General features: G+C 32.5%; 1 protein-coding gene across 1 annotated transcript in view; it reads left to right on the forward strand.

The window, feature by feature from the left end:
* Positions 1-9,052, forward strand: part of LOC143251785 (uncharacterized) — a 21,398-nt gene extending 12,346 nt beyond the window's left edge. Inside the window, exons 2-8 of the mRNA XM_076503029.1 lie at positions 1,641-1,764; positions 2,700-2,766; positions 4,629-4,654; positions 5,396-5,482; positions 7,117-7,190; positions 8,019-8,060; positions 8,708-9,052. Of these exons, the coding sequence (XP_076359144.1) occupies positions 1,641-1,764; positions 2,700-2,766; positions 4,629-4,654; positions 5,396-5,482; positions 7,117-7,190; positions 8,019-8,060; positions 8,708-9,052 (765 nt within the window). The remainder of the gene's footprint in view (positions 1-1,640; positions 1,765-2,699; positions 2,767-4,628; positions 4,655-5,395; positions 5,483-7,116; positions 7,191-8,018; positions 8,061-8,707) is intronic.
* Positions 9,053-18,637: the final 9,585 nt, after the last annotated feature.

The following is an 18,637-nucleotide window of genomic DNA, read 5'->3' on the forward strand; positions in this document are numbered from 1 at the left end:
TTCAGGATACAGTGAATTTTTTATGTATGTGTAAGTGTAATTTCAGGATACAGTGAATTTTTTATGTGTGTGTAAGTGTAATCTCCAGGATTACAGTGAATTTTATGTATGTGTAGTGTAATTCCAGGATACAGTGAATCTTTTATGTATGCGTAAGTAATTTCAGGATACAGTGAATCTTTGCGTAAGTGTAAGCGTACTTTCAGGATTATAGTGAATTTTTTATGTATGAGTAAAGTGTAATTTCAGGATACAGTGAATTTTTTATGTATGAGTAAGTGTAATTTCAGGATATAGTGAATTTTTATGTATGAGTAAGTGTAATTTCAGGATACAGTGAATTTTTATGTATGAGTAAGTGTAATTTCAGGATACAGTGAATTTTTATGTATGAGTAGGTGTAATTTCAGGATACAGTGAATTTTTATGTATGTGTAAGTGTAATTTCAGGATACAGTGAATTTTTATGTATGAGTGGCCAGATTGCTTTGTGCTCCTAAGACAGAATTTCACAATAAATTTCATGGTACTCAAATATCAACTCTGTGTCATGACTAAACCCATTAGCTCAGCTACTGATGTCTCCCTTAGAATTTATTTCTCCTAAAGAGTCTGGTGTGAATTGTCACCAATACTTTAGTTTTGATTGTTAAAGTATGGTCAGAACTGCTTGCTTATTATTCTTGTAGTGTTGCATTGTTATAGTTGTGACAAATGTTGGTTTATCAGTCTTATTTCAGTTCCGAAGACAGTTATAAATGTTTCTTTATATTAATTGTCTATAGGAAGTACTCTATTACAAATAGCATCCAGTTCTGTCAGCTGTGTTTGTAAAGTGGTATCCTGAGATTATACGTTGTTTATATTACCTAGTTTTTTAAAAATACTGTTTTGTGCTTGGTTAAACAATGTGATGAAACTGTTTTTATCTCATTCGTGTTTTGGCATACAGTTTGTAACAGGTTGAAACTGAAACTAAGTAAAATCTTGATTGAACATATGAATTTCATTTTCACACTATATATTCTACATAATAATTTACACAGTTAAGTGGAAAGCAAACAGTAGGTTTTCATCTTTATTTTATTACATAAAAAATACATGAATAAGTGTGGGAGTGAAGTTAACTGTCAGTTAATCATATGATGAATTATTGAAGTTAAGTGTCAGTTAATCATATGATGAATTATTGAAGTTTACTGTCAGTTAATCATATGATGAATTATTGAAGTTAACTGTCAGTTAATCATATGATGAATTATCGAAGTTTACTGTCAGTTAATCATATGATGAATTATTGAAGTTAACTGTCAGTTAATCATATGATGAATTATCAAAATTAACTGTCAGTTAATCATATGATGAATTATCGAAGTTAACTGTCAGTTAATCATATGATGAATTATCGAAGTTAACTGTCAGTTAATCATATGATGAATTATTGAAGTTAACTGTCAATTGATCATATGATGAAATGACTTCTTGAAGTAAACTGTCAGCTAATCATACAATAATCAACTTCAGTAGATTTATATAGTGAGACCTGTGATGGGAATTGAAACTTCATATCTGTATATTAGATTAGTGTTACAGCTAGCATTTTTGTTCTTTCAAAGTCATATAATTAGTCACCTTTTCAGGAACTGCCCGTAGAAACATTCAGTAGTGCACTACAACAAAGAAAGTTGACAGTTTTACAACAGAACCTTATCGGCCCTAAAATATGGAGAAAAGAAAATCTGAAAGATGATTCTTCAGAAGATGGTAATTTCTATTTCACAGAAAAACCATTAATGAACTCCTTTGTTTAAAATTTTATGTTTATTGTTGGGACAGTTCATGAACATATTTTGTAAAGATGAAATCATACAATGAAAATCTTTATATTTTCTTATGTCACAATATCTTTTTTTAAACTACAATTTTAATAGAAATGACCACAATTTTTTGAACGACCTGTATGAGAGATTGATTAATTTTATGAAAGTATGGGCTTCAAAAGAAAGAGATCAAAACAGTCAGTTTGATACAGTACTGAACAAAACAGTCAGTTTGATACAGTACTGAACAAAACAGTCAGTTTGATACAGTACTGAACAAAACAGTCAGTTTGATACAGTACTGAACAACAATGTACATAAATGTTTAACAATAAATAAACCTCCTTATGTATAAACCTGAATATATGACTTGACTATTTTTATACCATCAGCATTAGTCATTTTCAATTTTCATCATTAATAAATTTAGTCAAAAACAACTCTTTTGTACTAGATAATTATAAGGGAACTTTTATTCTTAACAAGCATGTTGGTCTGCAGTTTCTTCAGAGCTAGTTTGTAAAACTCTGTACTACACCTGAAGAAGCTGCAAAGACAAAAAACATTGATTAAAGTGAAGTTCTTTTATCCAGTATTTAAAAGTTTTTTTTACAAACGTTTTTTATCAAAATATGTAAATCCATTTAGTAAGCACTACAAATTCTGATAGACAATAAAATATTTAAGTTAATTATTTTAGTAGAAGAAACATGTTAGACAAGGGTTTCAGTTCTTGTCATCTCCTCTTCTTGCCAAGTTTGCATCTTTGCTGATTTTTTTGATATAATTTGTAAATGTCATAAAAGTGTTGTGCTTTATAATGTTCAATATGATAAAAATATTGTTCACGTTTCTAAAGGTGTGCAATTTGATTATCAGGTTTTCCAGTCATGCCGGAGGACAAGCAGTTGATGTCTGAGATATTAGAACACACATTGATGGAAGAGTAAGTTGGTGTATTTATCTTCATAAGTTTTACCATTTGGATAAAGAATGTGCCAGAAGTAGAAGACAAAATATTCCAGTTTTTAATCAAATAATCTTAACAGAAATATAAAGAGGGCTTGAATGGATAACAAAGGAACTTGTAATAGTTTTCTTTGTTGCCCATTCAAGCTGTCTCCAAACATTATTAGGCACAAAGTGGGTTCCTTGTCATCATATTCACATAATAATGAGTACATGAGTGCATCTTTAATTATTCTATTTTTGAGCTGACTTCTAATGGTGTTTCAAAATAACGATTTTTTTAAGCTCAGTATTACTTGTTATTATGCTTTTAAAGTTATTTTCACTTCAAGGATTCTTTCTTGTCAGTCTGTAATAAAATAGATGCAGTTTGCTTAAAACAAATAAAGTGCCAAGAAGTATATCCTACAAAGGTATTAGAGACATAGCCAGCCAGTCAACATATTGATGGCTGTTTACAAAACATTGTGGCCACTTGACTGACAGTAATGGACAAAATACATTTAAACCCACTGCATTATCACTTTGATTCAGAAAAATCACGATTAAGGTTCTTTTTAGTTACCAAATTAACTTTCTCGTTTCAACAACAGAACTTTACTGAAACAGATTTAATTAATTGAAAATGTGTCCTGAAACAACAAAAATTAATATTAAACCATTATACTAAAACAACAGAAATTAATATTAAACCTGTGTACTATAAAACAGAAATTAATACTAAACCTGTGTACTAAAATAACAGAAATTAATACTAAAAATCTGTACTAAAACAACAGATATTAATATTAAACCTGTGTACTAAAACAACAGAAATTAATACTAAATCTGTGTACTAAAACAACAGGAGTTAATACTAAACCTGTGTACCTAAACAACAGAAATTAATACTAAAAATCTGTACTAAAACAACAGATATTAATATTAAACATGTGTACTAAAACAACAGAAATTAATACTAAATCTGTGTACTAAAACAACAGGAGTTAATACTAAACCTGTGTACCTAAACAACAGAAATTAATACTAAAAATCTGTACTAAAACAACAGATATTAATATTAAACCTGTGTACTAAAACAACAGAAATTAATACTAAATCTGTGTACTAAAACAACAGGAGTTAATACTAAACCTGTGTACCAAAACAACAGAAATTAATACTAAACCTGTGTACTAAAAGAACAGAAATTAATACTAAACCTGTGTACTAAAACAACAGAAATTAATATCAAACCTTTGTACTAAAACAACAGAAATTAATATCAAACCTTTGTACTAAAACAACAGAAATTAATACTAAACCTGTGTACTAAAACAACAGAAATTAATACTAAACCTGTGTACTAAAACAACAAAAATTAATATTAAACCTGTGTACTAAAACAACAAAAATTAATATTAAACCTTTGTACTAAAACAACAGAAATTAATATTAAACCTGTGTACTAAAACAACAGAAATTAATATTTATAGACAGAAGTTGTTGTTGAGAAATTATTTTACATAGAAGAGTGAACGTTTCGACCTTCTATGTAAAATAATTTCTCAACCCAAACGAGCCGTTTTGTATATAAATTTCTCAACAAGTGGGTTTCTCGACATCACTGAGAAATTAATATTAAACCTGTGTAATAAAACAACAGAGATTAATATTAAACCTTTTTACTAAAGCAACAGAGATTAATATTAAACCTCTGTACTAAAATAACAGAAATTAATATTAAACCTTTGTACTTGTACAAACAGAAATGGTCATGAAAAGTCTTTGGAAAGATATACAGTATAATTCATAACAAAAATAATTATTTTTATTAATATCTTTATTTCCTTTTAACAGGGACAAGAAAATTGTCCAGCCACCACGTAAGTTGACCTATTAATAAGTTCAGCCACCACGATTACGTGCTGATGTAAAATGAGATATATCCAGATCTGATTGTGGCATGTTAGTATTATCTTTAACAAAAAACACAGATAACTGCCATCTTTTAGTAGGTTGATAATATGAACAAATATACTAGCTTCACATTTTACCTATGTAAGTATCCCATACAGTTTAAAACTGTTTTCAGCTAACATCACAGAGCATGAGTGTTTTCTTTTTAAAAAAAATAAATCTAGCGTTTGGTGAACATTGAACATGTTGTTTATAGTAATTGTTGAGGTATAATTGTTTACTGTTGCAAGTTTTGTGTTTATAAGATGAACTTCCACTTACCTTCCTGATCAGATGTTAAGTGACCAAATGCTTTAAGTTAACAGTTTAAAAAAGTATTTAAAACTAATGAAAGTACTTGATTCACCATATTATGTGTAAGTAACTGGATATTTTGTTTTTATCTCAACTCACTGGTACAGAGTAATTTAGTTATAGTTTCTTAACCTTTGGAATGAACTAGTTATGTGAAAAAATATTAACGTTAATATAACTCTGTGATATTCATCATTATACTTAACTTTTGAACATTTGTGTGTATTAGTGATGAAAACTTGTAACATGAATTTGTTACAGTAATTGAAAATTTGGTTGGTATTAAAATTCATTATTGTAAGTATGTGTGTGTGTGTTTTTATTAATGTGAATTTGTTTGTTTGATTATCCAGGTAAAATGCACAGACCAACATACATTAGACCTTCAACAAGAAAATATTCTGAGTTCAATCATTTTGGGAAGTTTCAGACTGTATGGAGTAAGTAGAATTTTATTGGTTATGAAAACAACTTCCATTAACCATTATCTACTGTGGTTTCTGTTAAGCTTGTGGTTGACTGTATTTTCAGTTTTTCTGTGTTACTGTTATATTGATCTTTGTTGAGTAATCTACTTACATCTGCTTCTCGTATCGTATATCTGGACAAAACTCTCTTCCAGAAATAAGATTTTAACCCTGATTTTCTCAGAGAGGGAAAAGGGCTTTATTTGATGGTTATTTCAGAGAGGAGAGCTTCAGATGATAGTTGTTTCAGAGAGAAGAGCTTCATATAATGGTTATCTCAGAAAGAAAAATGGTTCATGTTATGGTTATCTCAGAGAGGAGAGCTACAGGTCATGGTTGTCTCAGAGAGGAGAGCTACAGGTTATGGTTGTCTCAGAGAGGAGAGCTACAGGTCATGGTTGTCTCAGAGAGGAGAGCTACAGGTCATGGTTGTCTCAGAGAGGAGGGCTACAGGTCAAGGTTGTCTCAGAGAGGAGAGCTACAGGTTACTGTTGTCTCAGAGAGGAGAGCTACAGGTTACTGTTGTGTCAGAGAGGAGAGCTACAGGTTACTGTTGTGTCAGAGAGGAGAGCTACAGGTCATGGTTGTCTCAGAGAGGAGAGCTACAGGTCATGGTTGTCTCAGAGAGGAGAGCTACAGGTCATGGTTGTCTCAGAGAGGAGGGCTACAGGTCAAGGTTGTCTCAGAGAGGAGAGCTACAGGTTACTGTTGTCTCAGAGAGGAGAGCTACAGGTTACTGTTGTGTCAGAGAGGAGAGCTACAGGTCATGGTTGTCTCAGAGAGGAGAGCTACAGGTTACGGTTGTCTCAGAGAGGAAGGCTTTAATTGATTGTCTCAGAGAGAAAGGTTTTAGTTTGTGAAGGAAGAATAATTGTATCCAACTTGATATATCTGTACACCATGTGATGTTTTAATTCAGTTTAACATCTGATTTATGTAATATGAGTAACTAATCTTTTCCATGCAAATAAAGTTAAAAAAAAGGTTTAACTGTTTAATACATTTATAAAATAGATATTGTATTTTATTAAGAACACATATTTATAATATAATATAATATTTCACAAAGATGTTTGTCAGCTACATAGGGTCTAGAAATATTACTTGTGAATGAAAACAATGAAAATCATTTGTTGTTTTTTATATAATATTATAAACTTTGTTTTTATCCATGAATAAAGGTTTTTATAAAAACACAAACTTTGAAGCTTAGAATTTAAAATAATTATTTACATTCTCTCCTTTGTATGTTTCAGCAATGAGCTTGAAGGTTTATAATGCAAGAGTTTGTGGCTCAGTCCAACAGATAGTCCATAGTGTTGATTTGTGCTAAGTCTAAAACAAATGGTCTTTCTTTGATATATTTGACTTCTGAGAGCCCACTTGTCTTTTGTCGGACTGAAAGAAAAAAAAATGAAAAATGTTCAAATAAATTTGTTATAAAATATAATTCAAGTTACTTACCCTTAGATGTCTCTGGCAAGTTTCAGTGAATCAGCACTGAAATTGTGTTTCTCTCTTCAAGGTTATTTCGTGGCAGACACTTGACATGTCATCGCAGGCATTAAATTGTCCTGTATAGTTTAATGTGTGTCTGTTTTTCACAGATCAGCCATTTGATGAACTACCAGTGAGAACTGATGATAGAATACAAACAGTTGAGGACTCTTGGACACAAGGGGTACTGAAATGTCTTCTTTGTATTTGTCAGTGTTTTAAGGAAATCCAGTTTTTTTTAAATTTTATATGAAATAAACAGAATTAAACAATTTTTTTAGTTTAATTGACTTAAGATTAATTATGCAACATAATGTTCAGACCTTTTATTATTCCCATACAACTAACCTGTTCGTCTTTTTTGCATATTTATGATATAATTTTGTTTCTGGTTTCTGTATGGAAATACTACATGTTTTAAAGTTGAAACAAACAAGTTAAATTTTTATTATCTTTGAAACCCAAAGAGTGAATGTTGTTAACATTTTTAACACAGATATTAGTGTTATTGTTGTTAAAGATATTGAGACCACATACCATATTAAAATATCATTTCTCAAATATTTATTAACAGTATGAATTTTATTAAATGAAAATAAAAACCACAGTTCTGTGACACTTTTATAATGATGGGTTTCACTATTATGTAGTTTTAGGCATATTCTATTCTTTTGCAAAATTATTTTATTAACTTAATTGGTCAGTATGTTTAATAGATGCATTTTAATTATTTTTTTTTTTATTTTATTGTATGTTATCGAATTTATTTTGCTTTGCTGGTTTATTAAATGGATTTACAACTAACTTAAACCTAAATTAGCCAAACCTTATGAGATACTAATGAGTTTACAGCCAAAAGTCTCACAAACAATGCATTCTAATTTTTATAGGTAAAAATGTACAGATGTATATTTAATTAGCTATACTAAATAACTGGACTGATTTTGTTTAGTTTTAATTTATGTTTGTAATTACAAGTTGTCTAATCAGCTCCACATATTTTTTCTTTCAGGAAGGTGAATGTTCTTCTGACGATGAGCCGGACTTCTGGGTTGTAAGTAAGAATTCTGTGAGTGATGTGAAAACATGTCAACGTGTTTGTTTATTCAAAAGAAATAAAGATTTATAATTATTGTATTTTGTAGTCATTTACTGTTTAATCACAAGACTTAAAAATAAAAGTAGCTTATGTAGAGTTTTCTATTAAACCTTATAAAGTCTTAATCTGTATCTACTAATCAGACCCGTACTTAATTTTTATTAAGCTTATTGTTGTAACAGAAATAAACAGAAGATTACTCAATTTCATGTAAGATGTGAATCCTCACTGGTTGTCTGTGGTATAAAAACAAATCAGAAATTTGAGGATTTTTAACTATTAGGACAAAACAACCTTGTTTGGCTCATGATTTTTGTAAACAGCATCATTGGATACATCTTTTACAGTTGTTTTTTTGTGTTTGAAAATGAAAATATACTTATATACCAACTAGAGGTATAATATATATACCAAAAGTAAACTTTTCCCCTATTTTCAAATGAATTTTATTATTTTAACACTATACGTACAAAACGTTCCATTGTTTATGAGGCCAGTATAAACATTTTCTCTTGGTCGTAACTATTTTTTAAAATGCAAATATTTATTCTTGCTGCTTTATTAAGACTTTCCTTTTGTACTTACCATAACTGTCTATCCAGAGGTTCCATCGAAATACTCCATGGTTCACTCGTCAGCTGTCACCTATTTTCTCTCACGGTTTTCGGACTCATATGGATCCACTACTAGAGGAATATAAAGAAGTGTTTTCTGATGGTGAGTCCAGCACAGACTCGGGAGTTGATGTCTCCACCTGGTCGTATTGCTTTCCGATCCACAAGGGACCTCAAACTCTAGTATCTAGTTATAAACATTCTAGTCAGAGTGAATCGTGTGATGGATCCAGTTTAGATAAAGATGATTCAAATTATATGACATCTGAAGACAGTGTTGATTTTAATGTGATTTGGAAAATCCACGGAAGATATGATGTCTCGTTGGATTGAAGAGGTTTATTGCATCTTTCATGTCTATTTTAGATTCAATGTGTAAAGTATAATGTTGTGATACTGCACATTCAGTGGTAGATTCAGTGTGTAAAGTATAATGTGATACTACACATTCAGTGTGTAAAGTATAATGTTGTGATACTACACATTCAGTGGTAGATTCAGTGTGTAAAGTATAATGTTGTGATACTACACATTCAGTGGTAGATTCAGTGTGTAAAGTATAATGTTGTGATACTACACATTCAGTGGTAGATTCAGTGTGTAAAGTATAATGTTGTGATACTACACATTCAGTGGTAGATTCAATGTGTAAAGTATAATGTTGTGATACTACACATTCAGTGGTAGATTCAATGTGTAAAGTATAATGTTGTGAGACTACACATTCAGTGGTAGATTCAGTGTGTAAAGTATAATGTTGTGAGACTACACATTCAGTGGTAGATTCAATGTGTAAAGTATAATGTTGTGATACTACACATTCAGTGGTAGATTCAGTGTGTAAAGTATAATGTTGTGAGACTACACCTTCAGTGGTAGATTCAGTGTGTAAAGTATAATGTTGTGAGACTACACATTCAGTGGTAGATTCAGTGTGTAAAGTATAATGTTGTGATACTACCCATTCAGTGTGTAAAGTATAATGTTGTGAGACTACACATTCAGTGGTAGATTCAGTGTGTAAAGTATAATGTTGTGAGACTACACATTCAGTGGTAGATTCAGTGTGTAAAGTATAATGTTGTGAGACTACACATTCAGTGGTAGATTCAATGTGTAAAGTATAATGTTGTGAGACTACACATTCAGTGGTAGATTCAGTGTGTAAAGTATAATGTTGTGATACTACACATTCAGTGGTAGATTCAATGTGTAAAAGTATAATGTTGTGATACTACACATCCAGTGGTAGATTCAGTGTGTAAAGTATAATGTTGTGAGACTACACATTCAGTGGTAGATTCAGTGCGTAAAGTATAATGTTGTGATACTACACATTCAGTGGTAGATTCAATGTGTAAAGTATAATGTTGTGAGACTACACCTTCAGTGGTAGATTCAGTGTGTAAAGTATAATGTTGTGAGACTACAATTTCAATCGTAGATTCAGTGTGTAAAGTATAATGTTGTGAGACTACACATTCAGTGGTAGATTCAGTGTGTAAAGTATAATGTTGTGAGACTACACATTCAGTGGTAGATTCAGTGTGTAAAGTATAATGTTGTGATACTACACATTCAGTGGTAGATTCAGTGTGTAAAGTATAACGTTGTGAGACTACACATTCAGTGGTAGATTCAGTGTGTAAAGTATAATGTTGTGAGACTACACATTCAGTGGTAGATTCAGTGTGTAAAGTATAATGTTGTGAGACTACACATTCAGTGGTAGATACAGTGTGTAAAGTATAATGTGTGATACTACACATTCAGTGGTAGATTCAGTGTGTAAAGTATAATGTTGTGAGACTACAATTTCAATGGTAGATTCAGTGTGTAAAGTATAATGTTGTGAGACTACACATTCAGTGGTAGATTCAGTGTGTAAAGTATAATGTTGTGAGACTACACATTCAGTGGTAGATTCAGTGTGTAAAGTATAATGTTGTGATACTACACATTCAGTGGTAGATTCAGTGTGTAAAGTATAACGTTGTGAGACTACACATTCAGTGGTAGATTCAGTGTGTAAAGTATAATGTTGTGAGACTACACATTCAGTGGTAGATTCAGTGTGTAAAGTATAATGTTGTGAGACTACACATTCAGTGGTAGATACAGTGTGTAAAGTATAATGTTGTGATACTACACATTCAGTGGTAGATTCAGTGTGTAAAGTATAATGTTGTGAGACTACACCTTCAGTGGTAGATTCAGTGTGTAAAGTATAATGTTGTGATACTACACATTCAGTGGTAGATTCAATGTGTAAAGTATAATGTTGTGATACTACACATTCAGTGTGTAAAGTATAATGTTGTGAGACTACACATTCAGTGGTAGATTCAGTGTGTAAAGTATAATGTGAGACTACACATTCAGTGGTAGATTCAGTGTATAAAGTATAATGTTGTGATACTACACATTCAGTGGTAGATTCAGTGTGTAAAGTATAATGTTGTGATACTACACATTCAGTGGTAGATTCAGTGTGTAAAGTATAATGTTGTGAGACTACACATTCAGTGGTAGATTCAGTGTGTCAAGTATAATGTTGTGAGACTACACATTCAGTGGTAGATTCAATGTGTAAAGTATAATGTTGTGAGACTACACCTTCAGTGGTAGATTCAGTGTGTAAAGTATAATGCTGTGATACTACACATTCAGTGGTAGATTCAGTGTGTAAAGTATAATGTTGTGAGACTACACATTCAGTGGTAGATCCAGTGTGTAAAGTATAATGTTGTGATACTACACATTCAGTGGTAGATTCAATGTGTAAAGTATAATGTTGTGAGACTACACATTCAGTGGTAGATTCAGTGTGTAAAGTATAATGTTGTGATACTACACATTCAGTGGTAGATTCAATGTGTAAAGTATAATGTTGTGATACTACACATTCAGTGGTAGATTCAATGTGTAAAGTATAATGTTGTGAGACTACACCTTCAGTGGTAGATTCAGTGTGTAAAGTATAATGTTGTGATACTACACATTCAGTGGTAGATTCAGTGTGTAAAGTATAATGTTGTGAGACTACACCTTCAGTGGTAGATTCAATGTGTAAAGTATAATGTTGTGATACTACACATTCAGTGGTAGATTCAGTGTATAAAGTATAATGTGAGACTACACATTCAGTGGTAGATTCAGTGTGTAAAGTATAATGTTGTGAGACTACACATTCAGTGGTAGATTCAGTGTGTAAAGTATAATGTTGTGATACTACACATTCAGTGGTAGATTCAGTGTGTAAAGTATAATGTTGTGATACTACACATTCAGTGGTAGATTCAGTGTGTAAAGTATAATGTTGTGATACTACACATTCAGTGGTAGATTCAGTGTGTAAAGTATAATGTTGTGATACTACACATTCAGTGGTAGATTCAGTGTGTAAAGTATAATGTTGTGAGACTACACATTCAGTGGTAGATACAGTGTGTAAAGTATAATGTTGTGATGCTACACATTCAGTGGTAGATTCAGTGTGTAAAGTATAATGTTGTGAGACTACACCTTCAGTGGTAGATTCAGTGTGTAAAGTATAATGTTGTGATACTACACATTCAGTGGTAGATTCAATGTGTAAAGTATAATGTTGTGATACTACACATTCAGTGTGTAAAGTATAATGTTGTGAGACTACACATTCAGTGGTAGATTCAGTGTGTAAAGTATAATGTGAGACTACACATTCAGTGGTAGATTCAGTGTGTAAAGTATAATGTTGTGATACTACACATTCAGTGGTAGATTCAGTGTGTAAAGTATAATGTTGTGAGACTACACATTCAGTGGTAGATTCAGTGTGTCAAGTATAATGTTGTGAGACTACACATTCAGTGGTAGATTCAATGTGTAAAGTATAATGTTGTGATACTACACATTCAGTGGTAGATTCAGTGTGTAAAGTATAATGTTGTGAGACTACACATTCAGTGGTAGATCCAGTGTGTAAAGTATAATGTTGTGATACTACACATCCAGTGGTAGATTCAATGTGTAAAGTATAATGTTGTGAGACTACACATTCAGTGGTAGATTCAGTGTGTAAAGTATAATGTTGTGATACTACACATTCAGTGGTAGATTCAATGTGTAAAGTATAATGTTGTGATACTACACATTCAGTGGTAGATTCAGTGTGTAAAGTATAATGTTGTGATACTACACATTCAGTGGTAGATTCAATGTGTAAAGTATAATGTTGTGATACTACACATTCAGTGGTAGATTCAATGTGTAAAGTATAATGTTGTGATACTACACATTCAGTGGTAGATTCAGTGTATAAAGTATAATGTGAGACTACACATTCAGTGGTAGATTCAGTGTGTAAAGTATAATGTTGTGATACTACACAGTCAGTGGTAGATTCAGTGTGTAAAGTATAATGTTGTGATACTACACATTCAGTGGTAGATTCAGTGTGTAAAGTATAATGTTGTGATACTACACATTCAGTGGTAGATTCAGTGTGTAAAGTATAAAGTTGTGAGACTACACATTCAGTGGTAGATTCAGTGTGTAAAGTATAATGTTGTGATACTACACATTCAGTGGTAGATTCAGTGTGTAAAGTATAATGTTGTGATACCACACATCCAGTGGTAGATCCAGTGTGTAAAAGTATAATGTTTTGATACCACACATTCAGTTGTAGATTCAGTGTGTAAAGTATATTGTTGTGAGACTATACATTCAGTGGTAGATTCAGTGTGTAAAGTATAATGCTGTGATACTACACATTCAGTGGTAGATTCAGTGTGTAAAGTATAATGTTGTGAGACTACACATTTAGTGGTAGATTCAGTGTGTAAAGTATAATGTTGTGATACTACACATTCAGTGGTAGATTCAATGTGTAAAGTATAATGTTGTGAGACTACACATTCAGTGGTAGATTCAGTGTGTAAAGTATAATGTTGTGATACTACACATTCAGTGGTAGATTCAATGTGTAAAGTATAATGTTGTGATACTACACATTCAGTGGTAGATTCAATGTGTAAAGTATAATGTTGTGAGACTACACCTTCAGTGGTAGATTCAGTGTGTAAAGTATAATGTTGTGATACTACACATTCAGTGGTAGATTCAGTGTGTAAAGTATAATGTTGTGAGACTACACCTTCAGTGGTAGATTCAGTGTGTAAAATATAATGTTGTGATACTACACATTCAGTGGTAGATTCAATGTGTAAAGTATAATGTTGTGATACTACACATTCAGTGGTAGATTCAGTGTATAAAGTATAATGTGAGACTACACATTCAGTGGTAGATTCAGTGTGTAAAGTATAATGTTGTGATACTACACAGTCAGTGGTAGATTCAGTGTGTAAAGTATAATGTTGTGAGACTACACATTCAGTGGTAGATTCAGTGTGTAAAGTATAATGTTGTGATACTACACATTCAGTGGTAGATTCAGTGTGTAAAGTATAATGTTGTGATACTACACATTCAGTGGTAGATTCAGTGTGTAAAGTATAATGTTGTGAGACTACACCTTCAGTGGTAGATTCAATGTGTAAAGTATAATGTTGTGATACTACACATTCAGTGGTAGATTCAGTGTATAAAGTATAATGTGAGACTACACATTCAGTGGTAGATTCAGTGTGTAAAGTATAATGTTGTGATACTACACAGTCAGTGGTAGATTCGGTGTGTAAAGTATAATGTTGTGAGACTACACATTCAGTGGTAGATTCAGTGTGTAAAGTATAATGTTGTGAGACTACACATTCAGTGGTAGATCCAGTGTGTAAAGTATAATGTTGTGATACTACACATTCAGTGGTAGATTCAATGTGTAAAGTATAATGTTGTGAGACTACACATTCAGTGGTAGATTCAGTGTGTAAAGTATAATGTTGTGATACTACACATTCAGTGGTAGATTCAATGTGTAAAGTATAATGTTGTGATACTACACATTCAGTGGTAGATTCAGTGTGTAAAGTATAATGTTGTGATACTACACATTCAGTGGTAGATTCAATGTGTAAAGTATAATGTTGTGATACTACACATTCAGTGGTAGATTCAATGTGTAAAGTATAATGTTGTGATACTACACATTCAGTGGTAGATTCAGTGTATAAAGTATAATGTGAGACTACACATTCAGTGGTAGATTCAGTGTGTAAAGTATAATGTTGTGATACTACACAGTCAGTGGTAGATTCAGTGTGTAAAGTATAATGTTGTGATACTACACATTCAGTGGTAGATTCAGTGTGTAAAGTATAAAGTTGTGAGACTACACATTCAGTGGTAGATTCAGTGTGTAAAGTATAATGTTGTGATACTACACATTCAGTGGTAGATTCAGTGTGTAAAGTATAATGTTGTGATACTACACATTCAGTGGTAGATTCAGTGTGTAAAGTATAATGTTTTGATACCACACATTCAGTTGTAGATTCAGTGTGTAAAGTATATTGTTGTGAGACTATACATTCAGTGGTAGATTCAGTGTGTAAAGTATAATGCTGTGATACTACACATTCAGTGGTAGATTCAGTGTGTAAAGTATAATGTTGTGAGACTACACATTTAGTGGTAGATTCAGTGTGTAAAGTATAATGTTGTGATACTACACATTCAGTGGTAGATTCAATGTGTAAAGTATAATGTTGTGAGACTACACATTCAGTGGTAGATTCAGTGTGTAAAGTATAATGTTGTGATACTACACATTCAGTGGTAGATTCAATGTGTAAAGTATAATGTTGTGATACTACACATTCAGTGGTAGATTCAATGTGTAAAGTATAATGTTGTGAGACTACACCTTCAGTGGTAGATTCAGTGTAAAGTATAATGTTGTGATACTACACATCCAGTGGTAGATCCAGTGTGTAAAGTATAATGTTGTGAGACTACACCTTCAGTGGTAGATCCAGTGTGTAAAGTATAATGTTGTGATACTACACATTCAGTGGTAGATCCAATGTGTAAAGTATAATGTTGTGATACTACACATCCAGTGGTAGATCCAGTGTATAAAGTATAATGTGAGACTACACATTCAGTGGTAGATCCAGTGTGTAAAGTATAATGTTGTGATACTACACAGTCAGTGGTAGATCCAGTGTGTAAAGCATAATGTTGTGAGACTACACATCCAGTGGTAGATCCAGTGTGTAAAGTATAATGTTGTGATACTACACATCCAGTGGTAGATCCAGTGTGTAAAGTATAATGTTGTGATACCACACATCCAGTGGTAGATCCAGTGTGTAAAGTATAATGTTGTGAGACCACACCTTCAGTGGTAGATCCAATGTGTAAAGTATAATGTTGTGATACTACACATCCAGTGGTAGATCCAGTGTATAAAGTATAATGTGAGACCACACATCCAGTGGTAGATTCAGTGTGTAAAGTATAATGTTGTGATACTACACAGTCAGTGGTAGATCTGGTGTGTAAAGTATAATGTTGTGAGACTACACATCCAGTGGTAGATCCAGTGTGTAAAGTATAATGTTGTGATACTACACATTCAGTGGTAGATTCAGTGTGTAAAGTATAATGTTGTGATACTACACATCCAGTGGTAGATCCAGTGTGTAAAGTATAATGTTGTGATACTACACATTCAGTGGTAGATTCAGTGTGTAAAGTATAATGTTGTGATACTACACATCCAGTGGTAGATTCAGTGTGTAAAGTATAATGTTGTGATACTACACATTCAGTGGTAGATCCAGTGTGTAAAGTATAATGTTTTGATACCACACATTCAGTTGTAGATTCAGTGTGTAAAGTATATTGTTGTGAGACCATACATCCAGTGGTAGATCCAGTGTAAAGTATATTGTTGTGATACTACACATCCAGTGGTAGATTCAGTGTGTAAAGTATAATGTTGTGAGATTATACATCCAGTGGTAGATTCAGTGTGTAAAGTATAATGTTGTGATACTACACATTCAGTGGTAGATTCAGTGTGTAAAGTATAATGTTTTGATACCACACATTCAGTTGTAGATCCAGTGTGTAAAGTATATTGTTGTGAGACCATACATCCAGTGGTAGATTCAGTGTGTAAAGTATAATGTTGTGATACTACACATCCAGTGGTAGATTCAATGTGTAAAGTATAATGTTGTGAGACCACATTCAGTGGTAGATCCAGTGTGTAAAGTATAATGTTGTGATACTACACATTCAGTGGTAGATTCAATGTGTAAAGTATAATGTTGTGATACTACACATTCAGTGGTAGATTCAATGTGTAAAGTATAATGTTGTGAGACTACACCTTCAGTGGTAGATTCAGTGTGTAAAGTATAATGTTGTGATACTACACCTTCAGTGGTAGATTCAGTGTGTAAAGTATAATGTTGTGATACTACACATTCAGTGGTAGATTCAATGTGTAAAGTATAATGTTGTGATACTACACATCCAGTGGTAGATTCAGTGTGTAAAGTATAATGTTGTGATACTACACATTCAGTGGTAGATTCAGTGTAAAGTATAATGTTGTGAGACTACACATTCAGTGGTAGATTCAGTGTGTAAAGTATAATGTTGTGATACTACACATCCAGTGGTAGATTCAGTGTGTAAAGTATAACGTTGTGAGACTACACATCCAGTGGTAGATTCAGTGTGTAAAGTATAATGTTGTGAGACTACACATCCAGTGGTAGATCCAGTGTAAAGTATAATGTTGTGAGACTACACATTCAGTGGTAGATACAGTGTGTAAAGTATAATGTGTGATACTACACATCCAGTGGTAGATCCAGTGTGTAAAGTATAATGTTGTGAGACTACAATTTCAATGGTAGATCCAGTGTGTAAAGTATAATGTTGTGAGACTACACATTCAGTGGTAGATTCAGTGTGTAAAGTATAATGTTGTGAGACTACACATCCAGTGGTAGATTCAGTGTGTAAAGTATAATGTTGTGATACTACACACATTCAGTGGTAGATCCAGTGTGTAAAGTATAACGTTGTGAGACTACACATCCAGTGGTAGAGTCAGTGTAAAGTATAACGTTGTGAGACTACACATTCAGTGGTAGATTCAGTGTGTAAAGTATAATGTTGTGAGACTACACATTCAGTGGTAGATACAGTGTGTAAAGTATAATGTTGTGATACTACACATCCAGTGGTAGATTCAGTGTGTAAAGTATAATGTTGTGAGACTACACCTTCAGTGGTAGATTCAGTGTGTAAAGTATAATGTTGTGATACTACACATTCAGTGGTAGATCCAATGTGTAAAGTATAATGTTGTGATACTACACATTCAGTGTGTAAAGTATAATGTTGTGAGACTACACATTCAGTGGTAGATCCAGTGTGTAAAGTATAATGTGAGACTACACATTCAGTGGTAGATTCAGTGTATAAAGTATAATGTTGTGATACTACACATTCCAGTGGTAGATTCAGTGTGTAAAGTATAATGTTGTGATACCACACATCCAGTGGTAGATCCAGTGTGTAAAGTATAATGTTGTGAGACTACACATTCAGTGGTAGATTCAGTGTGTCAAGTATAATGTTGTGAGACTACACATTCAGTGGTAGATTCAATGTGTAAAGTATAATGTTGTGAGACTACACCTTCAGTGGTAGATTCAGTGTGTAAAGTATAATGCTGTGATACTACACATTCAGTGGTAGATCCAGTGTGTAAAGTATAATGTTGTGAGACTACACATCCAGTGGTAGATCCAGTGTGTAAAGTATAATGTTGTGATACTACACATCCAGTGGTAGATTCAATGTGTAAAGTATAATGTTGTGAGACTACACATCCAGTGGTAGATCCAGTGTGTAAAGTATAATGTTGTGATACTACACATCCAGTGGTAGATTCAATGTGTAAAGTATAATGTTGTGATACCACACATCCAGTGGTAGATCCAG

Source organism: Tachypleus tridentatus, chromosome 6, assembly GCF_004210375.1.
Source record: "Tachypleus tridentatus isolate NWPU-2018 chromosome 6, ASM421037v1, whole genome shotgun sequence".
NCBI lineage: Eukaryota > Metazoa > Arthropoda > Merostomata > Xiphosura > Limulidae > Tachypleus > Tachypleus tridentatus.